The sequence below is a fragment of the Rhea pennata genome, chromosome 26 (genome assembly GCF_028389875.1).
Source record: "Rhea pennata isolate bPtePen1 chromosome 26, bPtePen1.pri, whole genome shotgun sequence".
Lineage (NCBI taxonomy): Eukaryota > Metazoa > Chordata > Aves > Rheiformes > Rheidae > Rhea > Rhea pennata.
This window is the reverse complement of record NC_084688.1, coordinates 2,427,986-2,445,104: the sequence shown is the minus strand read 5'-3', so window position 1 is coordinate 2,445,104 and position 17,119 is coordinate 2,427,986. Positions and strand designations below refer to the sequence as shown.

Below are 17,119 nucleotides of genomic sequence, written 5' to 3'. Positions count from 1 at the left end.
ACATTAATTAAGATGGGCAAATCCATCACTGTGACTTTCTCCCTCCACGGCGGCGGGGCCGGAGCGGCCGGGGCACACGCCTGCTGCAGGTGTTCGGCGGGTTTTGTTCGGCGGGTGATAAAACACACATTTGTTCTCCAGGTCGTGTGGACAGACTGACACTTCCCGATAAAAGCCCACCCCCGGCACCCACCCTGCCCCACGGTGACAAATGATTTTCTTATCTGCAACAAGGAAAAGCAGTGGCCGAGTTTCATCTCCGCTTCCCTCCCGGGTGCCCGGGGTAGCAGGCCGCGGTCAGCGAACGCCGCCCTGCTGCGGCGCCGGCTCTCGCGGGCGCCCAGGGCTCCTGCTCCTCCCGCGCCCGCGGGGACCCGCTCGGCACCTGCTCTGCCCCAGCCGCCCGGTCCTGCCGGGCTCCTTGTATCACATCCCGGGCTCCTGCGCCTCATCCCGGCTCTTTCTCCCCCATCCTAGGTGTCTTCCTTTGCCACCCGTTCTAAATTTTGTATTAAGTACGTCAGTTTGGGGGGAAATTGATTCCCAGGGATGGAGCGTGGGGACACTTGAATTCCGGCCGTTCTTCAAACGGGGGAATGGGGAGTCCAAGGCGATTCCAAGAGGAAGCAGCTTGCTCTCTTCCCCCTTCTTTCTCTTTTTTTTTCCTGAAGGAGGTAACTGGCACTTCATTTATCTGCGGGTTTGTTATGACTCTGGGCTAACGGATACCACACTTAGCAAACTCTCACTCTTCGCTAATGGAAGATGCTTTAATCTAATTGCCCTGTATCAGCCAACACCGGAGCTCGGCGCGGCCTCCTCCCACGTCGCACGCGGGGCGCTCGCTCTTCCGCCGCTGCGAGCTGCGGCGCGCAGGGACGCTTCCCGATTTCCCAATCCCCGCGTGGCTCTTTGCCCAGCCCGGCTGCAGGACGCGGGAGCCTGGGAGAAGTCAAAGACACCAAATTTCCTTGCGTCAGCCTCACCTCGGGGTGCCAGAGCCCGGAAAGCACCGGGGAGCAGCAGCGGAGGGGCGGTTGCACTGGGCGAGGCGGGATGTCGCCCGGACGCAGAAGGATGAGGAGCGAAACCCCGGGTTACGCGGGGTCCCGCGCCGGCAGTTTGGGGAGGAAGAGGGGAGCCGATGCCTCCTGCCGGGTTTCGGGGCCTCGCGCCCCTGCCGGGAGCCCCGTGCCGGGCGTCCCAGCCCCTTCCCACCGTGCCGACCGCTCTGCAGGCTCTCGGGCTGCCCCTGGCCAGGTGGCAGCTCCGGGTTCATTTCTAAATCAACAAATTCTGTTTAGAAGATGAACCCTTAAAAGAAATCTGTTAGGGCTCCAGAATATTATGAGGAGGTGCTGTACTAAAAAAGAAATGCAAAACCCCAGACTTGTTGGTTGCCAAAGTTTTAGGCAAGCCCCAGGCCGAGGAGAGTCCAGGCAGTCCCAGGCTTTCCTGAAGTCCTAAGCAGAGAAGCACAGGGAAACTCTGTACTATGTTCTTTAATTCCATATATTCCAGCAATATAGTTCACTGTCTTATACAAATAGTGGAAAACTGGAAAAAAGCAGCTGCTGTTTTTGTCTGGAATTCAGAAGTGGAAGATGGGCTTGGAGAGGATAACTGCTGCTCTGAAAACCTGAAGGATGCAATAACCAGGAACCCTAGACTTGAGCCCACCACTGCAGATAATACTCCGTTTAATAAATCAGCTTTAAATTTAAAAGGATTTAGATAAACTTTTTTCCCCATATATCCATCAAGTTAAAAGTAAATTTATTGTAGTAATAAAATTGAAAACATTGGTTTTGTAGGTTTTTATTTGAATTTCAGTTTCAGTACATATAGTGTTTGACATTAGCTGTGAATAAAAGTTAATAATCACTTACTAAAAAACGCATCTTTCACCATTTTGTAACATAATACAAAATTTAAGTACCCAAATAAATGTTTGTTAAGCTACATAATGACCGAAATATTTTTGCATAGATATAGCGTGTTCTGCTGGTTAGCTAAAAGAAGTGTTAAATTTACCATAAAAGCTAACTTTATCTACATGTTTTAATGGCTACCAGCTTTCCTCGAGAAAGTGAATAAAAAGTACACATGCAAAACAACATTAAAATGGATGCTTTCAATCAAGATGTCTTGCCTGATGATTTAAATCATCATTGAAATTGGTGATTTAAATCACTTGGCGTCCCCCCACGCCACGGAGGGCTGCAGCTCGCGCCCGCTGCCCCTCTGCGGGGCCGGACGCAGCCGCGGCTGGAAAGGGAGCAGCTTCCAGGCAGCCCGGCGCGGAGCGGGATCCCTACGGAGCTCCGGGCGGGCGCCCGGCCCCGCTCCGGAGCTGCGCGGGGAGCAACAAAGTTGAGGCTTGGAAGCGGCCGGAGGATTTGGGAGCAGGAATTGCTCACCTCGGCCACCTCCAGCCGCCCGCGCCGGCCCCGGCGCGCCCCACGCTGGGCTGCGCCAGCCCGCTCCCGAAGCCCCGCTCTGCCGCCCAGGCGAGGGCTCCCAGAACCTCCGCAATTTTGCAAAGTTTCCGTCTGAACGAAACGGGAAACGCCAAGGCGCAGGAGGCAGCGCCTGGCTCCCAGCTCTCTCGCGGGGAGGTCAGCCAGTCGCTGGCGGGCGTCCCGGCACGCTGCAGAGGCAGCGGCCCGTCGTCGCCCCGCTCTGCCTCCGCTTCGCATCTCCGTCCTGTGCCAGGCCCTTCCTCCGGCTCCGTATCTACACGTGTGTTTAATTGTGGCGGTGGATAGACAAGATGCTAAAAACCAGCGTAAGACGCTTAGGACCAAAAGAAAGCATGTGGTACAAAGCCTTCTGTCAGTATAAATTGCCTCCGCTAGGTCGAATTTGTGCAGAAATAATCCCAGGTTAAGCACGGTCTGAAACTCATCTGGCTGCTCTGGAGATTGGCTCTGCCTCGGCTGGCGGCTCGGCCGGCCGGGGCTCCCGCCGGCGCCCGCCTGCTCCCGGCTCGGCCGCAGCGCGAGGCACCGAGCGGCAGTTTGGGGGGGAAAAGGAGGATGCGGCTACCCTGCAGTAGCGGCGCGGGAGGCTCAGCGGGACGTAGCCGGAGCAGATCCAGGGCAGCACGCGCCCGCGGGAGCCGCTGGGCCTGGAGAAAGAGCCGGCCGTGCCCCGGCGAACCGGCCAGCGTCTCGGTCAGGGCTTGCCGGCGGTTTTGGTTTTTTCTAAACAGTGTAACTATATCCAGATTGGCATTTGCTCTAGCACATTTATTTTGTAGAAAGGCATCCCTAAATAGGAAGCGGATAATTTATACTGACATAAAGCACCTTTATTTGGATATAACTATCTACATTAAGGAGGTTGGATCGCTCTTGCCATATCAGTATAGTGTAGTTGAAGCTCTATTACTTGTATATAAGCTATTCCCGGCTCGGCTCCTGATTTATTTGATGAGCAGAGCTAGGCTGGGTGTGTCTAGATTCATGTTGTGTTGATATCAGAAAATCAACATTTCTTTCGTAATCCAAGGTATGTGATGTAAATCAACAGGGCTCCAGGGAAGGCAGGGGCATTTTATCAGTGTAAAACGAGAGGAGAAGTGAGCCCAAGGGGAGGATTTACCAGAGAACGGGCTTTTATCATTTTACGACCTGTTGATTTTACTTTTTTAACAATTACTGAGAAGTAGGAAGCAAGGAAAAAATAGAACAGCACCTAGATCAAAGGGAAATGGGAGAATCAAGCTAGTCATCTGAACTGGAGAGTTTAATAAATACGGGAAGGGCGGCTTCCTCCCCCAGCCGCCCTGAGCCCTGCGAGGACCTTTCTCATCGCTGCAGGAGTCTCACCGATGAGACGGCAAGTTCGAGCATAAAACTTCGGCCTTTAAACCGTGCCGCCGCCAGCCAGAAAGCGCAGGATTGACTTGGGAATTTGTTTTGCCCTTGGTTTAGTTGGCTTGACTCCTAATCCAGTTCCAGGCAACCGAGTGGAAACCGGTGTCTGCACGGGGCCCCGGGCCCGTTCGGCCGCCGCCGGGCGACGCTGCGCTGGGGGAGCCGCGGGCGAGGAGGCTCGCCGGCCCCCGGCCCCGTCCGGCGGCGAAGCGCGGGAGCCGCCGGCGCTGGGGAGCTCTTGCCGAGGAACCGACCACGAAGGTGCCTCGACCTGCTTTTGAAATGAGGCGATTCGGGAGCTGCATCGCAAAAGGCAGTTAGGACTAATTACCTTCAAACTCTCGTTTTAAAGAGTGATGCTGGGTTTGAATGCTAGAACCGCGACCGCGCTTAGCGCTTCTGTGGGGTTTGGGGCTTGGAAAACACTGTGCAAACACCAGCTGACGCGATCTCAGCATCGCCTTCCCGGTAAAGTCAGGCTGCCTGTTTTTCCAGGAAGAATGCTGTAAAAAGGTTGGTTAAGTGTGTCTAAAATAAGCTGGTTTGATTCCACAAAACTCTCTGTTATCTTCTTGGAGAGCGATTGCCCCCGCGCCTCAGCTTACCAAAGAGCCGCTGAGCCGGGGCAGCTGCCCGCCGGCTACCAGGCCTGTCCCAGTGGGCCCTAAAACCTGTCCCAAGCAGGCTCCGGAGGTGGTTTGAGCTATTTTGCATCCCAGTTTGCATGTGAGCAACCAAACGTGTTTTCCAGTAACTCGGAGCTTGATTGCTTTCAGTGATGCGCCCGTACCCCCGCCAGCCTGCTCGTGCTTGCGGAGCCCGTTGCCTGCCCCTGTCTCACCCTGGGTCTCTCTTGAAACCTCCCTCTGCCGTTTCCACGGCTTCTGACTGTGGACACTTGGCCAGAGAAGGGGCTGTTTACTGGGGTGTTTGCAGACCGACTAGCACCTCTGAGAAATAAATCCATTTGTAAGTGGGGCTAGCTCCCACCAGTCTTTCCTGGGATGACCATATCACATGTTCAAAGCTCAAAATTCAGGAAGAAGCAGCAAAACGGAAGAGCTCTGCCTGGCCTGGTGTTTAATGACTATGGAGAGTGCGGCAGCAAGTTCGTGTCAGGGTTAGAGAGGCAGGAAAATATCCGTAAGGGAAGGTGCAGGCAGAGCGGCTCCCTCGTACACGCGCGATGCCCCCACGTACCCGTTGCTTCTCGGTAACGTGCAGCTCCGTCCCCGACGTCCGGAGCGGCCGCAGCGGCGTTGCCCTCCGCGAGCTCTGCGATCCCTCCCTGGCCCGTGGGCCGGGCCTGTTCCCGAGACCGTATCAGGCCGCGGTACGGTCCCCTTGGCTGGTTTTATTTTCTCCCCTGGATTTTCTCGCTCACCTCGTACGCAGCAACAGAAGGACTCTCGTGTCCTTATGTCAGGAGCCTCACCGGTCCCTTCCTTACATCGCTTCGTTGACTTTACTGGACTTGTACTGGCTCAGGTTTGCATCGAGCCGGGAAGGAGCGGCACAGCGAGTCTGGGCTGCAGGTTCGGTCGCGGCCCGGCTGCTCCTCGGCGAGGCGGCTGCCGGCCGGGCGCGTCTGCCCTCCGCGTCCTGCCCGCTCGTTTCACGCACAAACGGCCGTCTCGGGGGAAAGTTGCTCTTCGTGTGAAACACAGCTCTACAGTTACAGGAGAGAAACCAAGTAACAATAAAAACCCTCAGGGAAATCATTTAATATTTCCAGCCTTCTCACATGGGTTCTTGACACTCGGGTCTGCAGAGGGGAAGAGCTGATTTATGCCGTCGGTCGTTAGACAGTGTGGAGGTGAGGTCAGGCGCGGGCATTCCTCATCTCTTCCCCGGCGCTCGGAGATCCCTTGGGCAAGGTGGAATCAAAGCATTTCAAATGGTAGAGGTCACGAGAGTGACACTGCGAGAGGTAAAAGAGCACAGCCTCCTGCCTCCTACAGAATGGCTCACACCGATATATCTTCATATTGCCATTGTTTCCGCTTGAAAAATTGCATGTCGTTTGTTTTACTTTTTCCTAACCCTCCTCTCTCCTTAAATCCTCTTGATTTTCCACAATGATCTATAGGAATCGTTTGTGTCAAGGTTGACGATTATGTGGTACAGAATTTTTATAGGAATAAAGGGCCAAGCCTTAAGATGGGCTTTAGCCAACAGGTGTCTGGTCTTTTCGTAGCCTTGCCGAGATCCTGTAAATTAAAATCGTGTCTGCCTTTGGGGAATTTTCCTGCACTGATTTGTGGCCGCTGTGAGCAGCTCAGGTCGAGCGATTCCTGTGCACAGCGTCGTGCTGCGGGAAGGCAGAACACGACGGGGAAATGCAGCAGGATGCAGAAACGTGATGCAGTTTGGCCCTTCCAAGCCAGTATCACCCTCCAACCGCAGGGAAACGTCTCAGCGGCCTGTAGCACCGCAGTGAGCACCGAGAGTCGGTGTTTGCCGCCGTGCTTCACCTCGCCGTTCTTTCTGGCAGTCCCGTCTCTGGCTGCGTCTCCGGTTCCCTCCATCCTTCTCGTTGTTTGTTGAAAGCTCAGGGAGGGAAGATGTGGAGAGGACCCAGTGCCTGGGTGAGACGGGGGGCTCGGGATTGCTGTGCTCGGTGATGCCCCAGCTCCGTGACGCCTCCGCAGAGCGGCTCAGCCCTTCCAGGTGCCCATTCGGCACTTGCTCATAGGGTGAACGGCTAAGAGTGATTTGTGGGGTTGGACCCACAGCGTTCACGTCTGGACTGATGTCCTACCAGAGCACAGAGCTCTTTGGACCTGATGGAGGTACAAGAGTCCAGAGAAAATTCAAGATAGTGGGATATTCCCAGGGGCTTTGCTGCCTGCTGCATCAACAACCGTTGGTGCCTTCACTTGGGGAGCAACTGGAGGAGACAGGGTTTGGGCTCTGAGCGCTCAGCGGCAGGACGGCGTGCTCCTAGGAGCTCTGAAGCCTTCCCCGACAGCGTGGGCCTTCCCCCCCTTTTGCTGTTTCACTTGCCGCTCTCCCCAGAAGAGCGGAGAGGAGAAGCGTTTCGAAGAAGCGCCTGGAGGGGACAAGCGCACGCCGCAGCGCGTCGACCGGGACCGTCTCCCTCAGTGCAGGTGACGGAGCATCTGCGCAGAGCAGCTCTTGGTTGTGCACCGGGGGGGAGACCGCGCGCTGGTGGCTCCCGGTGCCGGGTGAAGCCCTCGTTGCGGGAAGCCCTGCAATAACAAACCCGGGAGCACGGTTAGCGGATCAGGTCTTCAGCTCCTGTTGAACCCAGTGGTGTTTTTACGTCTGTGAAGGATTCGGTCGGTAGTTAATAACCGAACGGTGGAGCTTGTTATTGCATCCCTGCGGCTCGCGCCCCAGCAGTGCCCGGGAGCCCTCTCGAAACCCGCTGCGGGGCGCCGGGGCAATGGGGCCCCGGGAGAGCCGGGCGCTCGTGGGGCCGCCAGCCTGCTCCGCTCCTCCGCGGCGGCCGGGCGGCGGGGGGCCGGTAAGGCCTCAGATGTCAGGCTTCGGTTTCCAAGGTGGTGGTGTAACATCAGTGAGAAGCAAATATTTGGCCAAGTGCACCCTGAGGTAAGCTGGTATCCGGTGTAAGCGCACAGCGTGCCCATATGTTATTACTTATACATCGGCCTCTCTGAGTAACGACGTACAGGGCCAGGGCGAGAGTTGGCTTTTGTCAAGCATATATTTCAGCGGCGTTTAAATAAACTCATCGAGCTGCACGTCTCGTGAACTTTCCTGTTCCATCTGTCTGCGCCGAGCCACCCGTGGAACGAAATGGATGAGGCCTTCAAACCTTCTTCAGTCCCCGGAAAATGAGCCAGTCCACTTAACAATAAATGGTGGCCGGTTGGAGCACACATGACCGGTCTGGTGAAGAAGGAAAGAAAGTTGAGCTTAATGAAGTCCCTGCGTCTGTGTCCCTGTGCGTGGACAGGAAAGGACGGGTGGTTTATAACTGTTTATTGGAGTTAATGGTAATAAATTCCTCACTTGTGATGCATTAACTTTAATGTTTTCATTACATGATGATTTAGGTTTTCCCTTTTCACATTGTAAATCATGTTGTCCTGGTAGCACAGCAGGTCGAATGTCTGACATAATGTTATGTTTGGGGGAGAGAAATAACAGGGGAATCAGTTACACAGATTATATATTTAATGCATTATGCTTTTTTTAAAAAGGACTTTAAAAAATCGTGTTCTTTTGAAGCTTGTGAACGGATGGACAGACAGACACATCTGAGCACAAATTTGCAAGTTGCCGCTGCAAAGCCCTCGCGAAGGGCTGGTTTCCATAGCAACTTCCCAAATGCTCTTGGTGCTGAAGGGTTTTTTTCTCTCCCTCTTTGCTGAGTGTGAGCCCTTAGCTAATGAGCTGTGCAAATAGATATTGAGATTTAGTGTTTTTTATTTTGCAATTATAGACTTAGTGATTTGGAAGGAAACTTTTGGGCCAAAGGCTCTGCCTCCTCTTTGAATTTTGATTTTTTTTTTCCTTTGGCAAAGTTGGTATAACTTCAAACTTGCTGTTAAATTTTCCAGACAGAATTAAAAAAAACACCAATAAAGTTGGAGGGTTTTTTCCACCCTCTCAGGCTAAATACCAGCCCAATCTGCAGTCAAATGTTTGCCACAGACTGTCTGTTCTCTTGTTTGCTTATCAATCATAAAAACCACATTCATGGTCTCCTCTGAAAAAACAACAATGAATCCAACACTAACTTGGCATCTACCAAGGGTCCGTCTGCGTGTCCCATGTTTATTTGTGTTTGGCCATCAGATGTGGTCCAACAAGAACCACGGGGGCAGCAGAGGTAATCGGTCCCCGTTCAGCCTCAGGTGAGAATTGAGCGACTTGCACGGACGTCGTGCTCAGGCCTGAACGTCGGCGGCTGTCCAAAGCCTCAGCAATTCCCTTGGGCCGATTAGTCTTGGTTCCTGCCTTCAACACCGGCCCGAACTGGCTGCTGCGGGAGAACATTTAGAAACGGCCTGCGGGAGCAGCTGCGCCGCGGCCCGTCCTGAAGGAAGCTCTGGGCTTAGCTACAGATTTTACGTGGGTTATTTTTGGGGGGGGCAAACTCGCTTTGCAGATGGGGATGCTACATACCATAGTAGGGCTCCTGCCGCGGAAGAGGATGAATCCCAAAGCTGAACGAAAGGATAAGTCAGTTGATAATTTGCTCTCGATGATTTGTGGCCATTGATTTTTAACAGCGTCCTGCTTGCTGACTTGTTTTCAATCTAAGTAGTTATCCTGGGGTGGATGCCTACACTCTGAATTTTGCTTACTAGCCTCTTCTGAAAAGTCAAGTTGAAGCCCAAATAAATCTTCTCCATTATCCCTTGCCTTTTCTTCATCTACTTTCTTATTTTCCTGCTCAAAAAATGCAATAAAGTTAGTCTGGCACAAGATCTATTTCATGTGATCCCCGTTGACAATTGTTTAGTTCCCTATTTTCCTTGAAATAGTTGCTCATTTCATTCCCTTCCTTATAAACGATCCCCAGCCGTCCGCAGGGCGCAGAAAGGTTTGGCGACGTGCCAGCGACCCGGAGGGAAGCGTGTCCGACGGGGAGTGAGGGCCGGGGAGCCGCTAAGGGGAATGGCGACGGCGAGCCGCGGGGCGAGGAGACGGGAGGCGGTGCAGAGCCCGTGGCGTGTTGGTGGGGTGAAGAGGAGCGAGGAGAAATCCCGCGGCCGGGAGCTGGGCGAGCCGGGGTCTGTGCCGACGTGGCCGCGGAGCTGGGACGCGCTCGCGGAGGTTGCCCCCGCGCAGCGGTTCCCGGCACGGCTCCCGGTTGCCCGTTGCTGATCCGAGGGCCGGAGCCGCGCGCCCGGATGACGGCGCGGTCACGCCGCGGCTTGCTTTGCGCGCCGGCCTCTCTCCCCGTCCTTGGTTGCTCCGCGTGGTGGGACGGTGCGAGCGTGGGCGGGGAAGCAGAGCCTCTTCCAAGAGCCTCGTGGTCTCGAGGAAGAAGGTAACTGGGGTATTTACGTAGGGGCAGAACTCTCCCCGCGGCGGAGGCTGCCGGCATCGAGGCTCGTGAACAGCCCCCGGCTCTTGCACGTGAAACTTTTGTTTGTGCAGAAGCTGTAACGTCGCGCGGCGACGGCCGTTAGCGACGGTAGCCTAAGCAGCCGTGTCGCGGGCCCGTTCGCCCCGGCAGGCCGCGGGGGGTTTCCAAAAGCTTTCAGCGTCTCTCGAGGCCGGCTCGCTTTGGAGACGGCGGGAGGGTTCGTTTGCCTCTTTCCGCCTGGTTTTTTCTCATTAGCTTCGGCGGCAGAGGAGCGCAGCGGCCGCGGCGCCTGGGGAAACCTCGGGCGCTTCTGTTCTCTTCGGAGACGCGCTGTGGAGTTCCCGGGAAAGTCGCCGGGAGCCGGATCCGCAGCGACCAAGGTGGAGGAGGATCGGGAATGAGCTGTAGCCGTCGTGCCCGCGTGCTCCGTCCCTCCGAGCAGCCCGTCGACGGCAGCGGGGCACCGGCGCGGCCTCGGCGCAGCTTTGGCCACGGCTCCCCGACCTCTCGGGCGGCTTTTGCGTGTGACTCGGAGAGCGACCACGAGGGCGAGAGCCGAAATCCCGAGGATGTGGCCGGGCCGGGGCGGAACGTGGCTTTCCAGAGCCACGGGATCACGTAGCGCCGGAGGGCCGGGACGTGGGGCTGCGCGCGGCCGGCGGCGTCTCCCCTTGGCTCCGTGCGTGCCGGCGCTTTCCGCCGCCTGCTTTCCTGGGGGACCGGGGGCAGAGGGAAGCCCCATGCTGATAATGTACTGAAAGTAAATGAAATTAAATAAGCGAAGCGGCACTCGCAGCTCCTGCCTTCCCCCCTGGGTAATTCAATTCGAGCGCTCGCACTGATGGGATCTCGCTGGGGCTGCCTCTGCCACCCCGCTGGGGCCAGGAATCTTAACGTCTAAATAAAAGTTTCACTCAAGCATTTTTTATGCTTCTGCCAGCGGGATCAGTGAGCTGGCATTGGGCACGTTAATGTAATATTCATACTCGCAGGGTCTCCTTGTGCATCAGGCAGCACCGTCCCATTTTCATAATTATAAGTGTCCCATAAAATGACATTTAGATCTGCATTAGCAAAAGGGGCCAGTTTGGATTTGAGAAAATATTTAATGTGCCTTTTTACGAGTCAGATATTCGGCATCGCTCGAGAGAAGCCTGAGCGTGCGTGTGCCGCGGAGGAGCTTTCACCTGCGTGCAGAGGAGGGACGCCAGATTGGAGCCCCCGGGAGACGGCGGGCTCGAGGGACGCGCGGGACCCTGCTCACAGCTGCTCCGCAGCCCATCTGGTGCTAATGGGCTTCCTGCCGCGCAGCCCCGTAGCCAAATTTAAGGACGTGGTGATTGCAGGAGTCCGAGGCGGTGCGCCGCGTGGACCGGGGTCCTGGCTCCAACGGCGCCCCGGCCTGGCGGCCTCCACGGGAGGTGCCGAAACCCCTCAGGATTTTATTCTGCGCAACCCCCCACCTTCTCGGAAGAAATCTTTTCCCGATCACTGATACACGTTGGCCAGTCTGAGCGCCAAAACATAAGAATTTATGTCCTTTTCAGCATCCTTGTTTGCTTTCTTGCAACTGTACTGCTAAGACCAGTGTTTTCCACTCTTTGCACGGAGGTCTAGTCTTCCTCCCCATTTCCCCCCTGCTCCTAGGCTCCGTGACCGCCTGTGCAGCGACCTCCACATGCTGAAACGGAGGAAGTGCTCCCTTTTCACCCCGGCTGCCGCTGCCGCTTTGCTCTTCTCTGGAGCAGAGTTAGCAGTGAGCCCAGCCCAGCTCACACTGGAATGAAGTGAGATTTATCCTTGCGGGAGGGGGCTGTGCGTGTCCTCCAGAGGCGTGCACGAAGGCAAGCTCCTAGTGCCCCAGCCGTCCTCTAAGGCGAGTTGCCTTGGCCGGTTATCCGGAGCGAGGATCTGCCCTTGCACGGCTCTGGTTTAGAGCTAACAAAGAGCGGCCGAAGGAGACCCCGACCCACGAAGGGGAGCTGTCCCACCCAAGCAAACTTTGTGCATCTTTGTGACTGCTGTTCGCCCCGACATCTCCTTGGGGAGGATTTATAGAGAGCCCAGAGTTTGCAAACTATAAAATAAAAAAATGAAAATAGCCTGTGAATGAGGGAACTGACAGGGGGGATGGATGGGGCCGAGAGCTGGATGTTAGAGAGACACGCTAAGAAAACAAGAGAAACGCTTGTGATCTGGGATTCTGGGAAGTTATTCATACTTACAAGGCTGCCAAGGCTAGACACTGGGGAGGTGATTAGTGGCGTTTAGTTAGTCATTTTTCATTGTGTTTCAGTACAAATTATGATGACATGAGATGAGCGGGACAGGAGGGGGAGACCTTCTCAGCAGGAGCCTGGAGCCTGGGGAACTCCTGGCCGCACTGGTTTTGGGGGTGAGCTGCGGTCCTCCTGCCTGGTGTGCGGTGCAGAGCCAGAGCCCCTCTGTGGCTCGGGGCTCTACAGGTGAGAGGCCATGGTCCACATTAGAGCAGACAGCAGAGCTGAGGATCGTGTTCTCCAGGCCTGCAAACCTGACCAGATCCTGTTTGTTGCCTCCAGCCATGATGGAAGGGCTGAGCACCAGCCCCAGGAGTCTGTACCAGGCTTTGCCATTTGAGGAGGGCCTGTGTAGCCATGTGAATTGTGGTTGGGTTTCCCTGAGGGCTGCTTCTGGGAGCCTGCAACCAGGATCGTGACTAGCTCATGAGGTCATGATAGATCACGATTTGCAACTCCAGACAGTACTAGTCTGCTTTCTTAGACCTCCTCTGCAGGGAAAGAGGCTGAAAGATTTATGCTGCATTTTCTTTTGGGACATCAAGAAAAGTAGAACTGCGGGTCATCATCTCTGTCTGTGGACCAGAGCCTCTGTGCCAGCCACAGAGTAATAAATCAGGTCTCCTCTGGGTGTGAGCACTGGCACAAAGCCTGCTGGAACCAGTGGAAAGATCCCTGCTGAGCCTGAAGCCCAGGGACCTGCTCCTTGGTGCTGTGCAAAAGAAGTGATGCAGGAGCAGGAGAGACCCACGTGGGTGGTTGGAGGAGAGGAGCTGTGCTCCAGCGGAGCAGAGGAACTGGGAAAGGTGCCGACTGAACTGGGTGGCCTGGGGTGACCGTGTCCCTTCTGGGTTTAGCACAAGTCCAAGTGTGCTCTCGAGGCTCTGGTGTCTCCATGGGCGTCTCATTCTCAGGACTCACATAAGTGGTCTCATACCTATCCTGAGATGCTTCACGATTTGGAAGAAGGTCTTTCCACCCTCCTAACATGATGCTGTGTTGAGAATAATGGTGGAATTGCAATTTGTGTGTGGCACGTGCAGCACCGCCACGGGAGATGCTGGGATTATGTGGGGCAGCAGCTGTGTTCGTCTCAACGTGTGCTTTACGTACGTGTGGGCTGTGTGGTGGAGGCTTTGTGTGAGCAGAAAACCCCACAGTTTTGCTTTGCTCTCTCTAGGGCTGGAGGAAATCCTGCCGAGACCTGTTCAGGACGCAGGGAACATTCTGAAGCAAGGATATTTGGAGAAGAGGTCCAGAGGTAAGGCCTAACGAATGCATCATAAAATAATGGAAAAGTTTCGGGTGATCAGTTTTGTCTGCTTTTTTATCCTTTCTGGTAAGGTTGGGTAGATGGAGTGAGATGCTAGGGGAAGGCTTTGGGTGGAGGAGCTGCTAAGGCTGATGGTTCTCCTGAGGAGCACGGTTCATTCAGGGCATCACTAATGTGAGAAGGGATAAACTGGAATGGGAAGAAATGTTTATTCAGGTGTTTGGTGCTGCTTACAGTGGAATTCAGAAATCTGCCGTTGTGGTTTGGGCACTCTCGTTCCTCTGACAGTCTGTGATTTCAGTGCCTAAGCTAACTCTCAAAAATGCAACTCTCATCCAGTCTTAACTTCTACTGGGTTCGAGGTCTGGGACAGAAGCTGTTTCTGTGGCTGTCTGCCCCACATCTGCAGGCAGAGATGGGAGCCCCCTCCCTCCTGCCTGATCTCCCCAGGAGGTGCACCAGCAAATCAAGGCAGCTCTGACTATCCAAGAATTCAAATCTTTGGATGAAGAACAAACAGCAAAATGCATCTTTTCTGCAGATTTGACAGTGAACACATGCAGAATCTTTCAGGCTTTTCCTAGACGTCATAGATATAGGGGAGGGTACAGCCTCTATTTACTCTCTGTTGCAGATCATCAATCTGAACAAAGATCAAAACTCGGAAATTGAATTAAGCAGCAATCCAGTCTTTTAGGGCAAGATATGTCCTTCCAAACGAGCAATACCTAATGAGAATAAAATCCTGGTGAAGACAAGGTAGTTCATAGCATTGCACACATTAGCAAGTTGAGATAAGGACTGTGAGTCAGCCTCGGGTTTATCTTGATTTTACTGACTCTTGTGAAAGCTACAAATTATTTCCTCATCATTCAGATCTTATCTTGATTTATTTACTGTATGATAGGTAGGATGAGGTAGGAACAACCCTTTATTCCCTGTGGCTGTCAGCCGAGCTGCATAACCAGCCCTGTGCGTGTTTTAGCTTGTTCCAATTGCAGAGTAAAAGAAGTTTGCTTAAACCTCATTTAGGGTAGTTAACATAAAGTTGTGTTCCCTCTCTGTTAGCAGAGCTGAGGTCCTCCTGGGGCCAAGCCACCACAGCTCGCTGTGCTGCAGAGCTTGGAAAATCCTGGCCTGAAGGATGGGCAGCTTTTCTCATACTTGATCAGGAGGTTTTGTGTCTAGATTTTCTTGCCTGAATTTTGTGCCAGAAACCTGGGGGATTGTGGTGGGAAATGAGTCTTCTTTCCCCAAACTGTTTTGTACGGGGGAGCACGCAACAAAAGAACAGAAATGAATGTTTTTTACGCCTTTGTTTTCCTTTTCTCTCCAGACCATGGCTTTTTTGGGTCAGAGTGGCAGAAGCGATGGTGTGTCCTCAGCAGAAGGACCTTTTACTACTACGCAAATGAGAAAAGTAAGTGGGGAGACACCCGCCTTCAGTCCCCAAGCTGTGAGTGGCGGCCAAGGGCATGGACAGGGCTGGGAAGGGAAGGGAAGGGAAGACCCATGCTCATGCATAGTTAATGTCTCACCAGAAAAACACATCTATTGTGGATCATTTCATTGTTTGGAGCTGCTGAGGTTTTAAGGATGAATTTTATTGAAGTAACCTGAATTCAGTCATTCCTTACTGTGGCCAAAGCATGATGCTGCCTGGAAATGCCTCCCTTTGGGAGAGGAAAGCCATGTGGGCGCCAGTCCCTAGGAGCCCATGGGGCAGTGCATTCTCATAAGAGGAAGATTGTAATTTCCTATCAAGGCATAAGATGTAGGCTCTTCTGGAAAGGTAGATCCCAGCTTTTTCCTTTTCCAAACATCCTTATAGGTAGGGAACAAGAGAAGAGAGACACAGGAACAGAGCTGTGTGTAAATAAAATGATGTACCAAGTTTTCCATTAGCCATCAGCTGGGTTTCAACCCCCTAAGTGACTGTAGATAATCCATGTGTCAGTGTATATAAATATTTTGCAGTCATGCTCCATCAGGTACATATAAACAGACAGCTAATATCTCCAACAGAGTTTGGCATGGCTAGATATATGGCCTTCCACACTCTCTTCCACCCATCCAGAAACACTGCACTTTAACAGCTTACAAAAAATACATGTACAGACTTGGATAACAGTGCAGCTAGGACAAAATTAAATTCTGGTGACGAATGTTGATGAAGCTGGGTCTTTGTCCTTCTTCCATACCCTTTGTCTGAGGATCTCAAGCACTTTTTGCAAAGGTTTCCAGAAAAATTTCCCAACTCTTCTCCCCCTGGCAGCGTGAGGCTGTTCCCAAAAGTCAAAGAGGCTGAGGCCCACAAAAGGGTATGAGTTGTTCAAGCTTTCCTGGTGAGCCACTAGCAGAGGCAAGTGTTGAAGCCAAGAGCTGATATTTGGTTGTTTCTGTGGGACAAGCAGTTGTCAGCTTCTAAATGGGTCTCCAGAAGATAACAAAGTAAAGCAAACCTGTTATCGATGGGCTGAAGCCCTTACATAGTGCTTGACCTCGCCCTGGAAGTTTTTAAGGATCTGCAAATCAAAAAAGGAGCAACTGTCTGAATCATACTCCCACACTTACTCAGGAAGATTCATAAGGAAGTAATGAGCTGAATGCCCAGCTGGGGTAAATAAACACGCCTCAGATGAGTGCAGTGAAGATCCCTCTCTCCACTCTGGCTGACCCTGGCCATGTACATGCATCTGCAAGAATCATATGCCAATTCTCAAAGGCCCCACTAAGTATTTTTTCCTGTATGCCAGCCCATTAATTCTTTACCAGAAGAATAATCATTGGTATCGTATTTCCCCAAGTACACAGTGGTCTCTGCTTCATTACAACTAGCTTATTTCATGCAGTCTTGTGACCCTGGCAAATTTTCGGTGGCTGTTTGCAATCTTCTTGATGCTTAAAAGGACATCCTCTTGACTGTGTCTCTATGAAGAAGTTATAATATTCCCTTTAGAGTTCCCGGAAGGTAGAGATACTTAGCATGGGGGTCTTTTTTAGCTATCTCCCATTGACATGTGGTGTAGCATAACTTGCAACTCTGTGTATTTTGCTTTCCTTTTGTAAGCAGCAAATATCAGCACCACTGATATAAAGGTAGTACATTTTCTCTTTTCACAGGCAAACAACCTAAAGGCACCTTTTCCATTGAGCACTATAGTGCCCGGCTGGCTTCCCATCTCCGCAAAGACTCTCGAAGAAAATGTTGTTTTGAGTTAGTCTGTCCTGGCAAACGCACCTATGAGGTAGGAACAGAGGGAAGAAATGGACCCTCTGTGCAGGTTGGCCACTAGGCACGAGAGCATATGGTCACAGGTCTGGGGCGCAGGCTGGACCTGCAGGGTCAGGGACACTATGATTCTCCAAACCTCAGTCCCTTGTAGAATAAAAAAGAAGATGTTGGTGCTTCTCCTTTTTGGCCACTGATCTGAGCATGGACCTTCCCTGGATGCAAGATTTGTCCTGGGCTCTATTTGCCCTTCGTGCATAACGGTTAAGTGAGAATGTGAGTTGAAAGCAGTAAAGGATTGAGTTTGGAAAGTCCATTTTTAAAAAAAAAGGAATTCACAGATAAGTTTAAATATAAACCTCCAGTTTGCTGAGCATCAATGGCAGAGCCTGGAAAATGGTGTAATGGTAAAAATGACCCAATCCA

The 17,119-nt window shown here is 52.9% G+C and overlaps 1 protein-coding gene across 1 annotated transcript in view; it reads left to right on the top strand.

Annotated features, from left to right (window-relative positions):
• The window catches only part of SKAP1 (src kinase associated phosphoprotein 1), a 154,820-nt gene that overhangs the window by 112,967 nt on the left and 24,734 nt on the right, over nt 1–17,119 (top strand). The window contains exons 5-7 of the mRNA XM_062595731.1: nt 13,369–13,449; nt 14,798–14,881; nt 16,585–16,709. Coding sequence (XP_062451715.1) covers nt 13,369–13,449; nt 14,798–14,881; nt 16,585–16,709 — 290 coding nt within the window. The remainder of the gene's footprint in view (nt 1–13,368; nt 13,450–14,797; nt 14,882–16,584; nt 16,710–17,119) is intronic.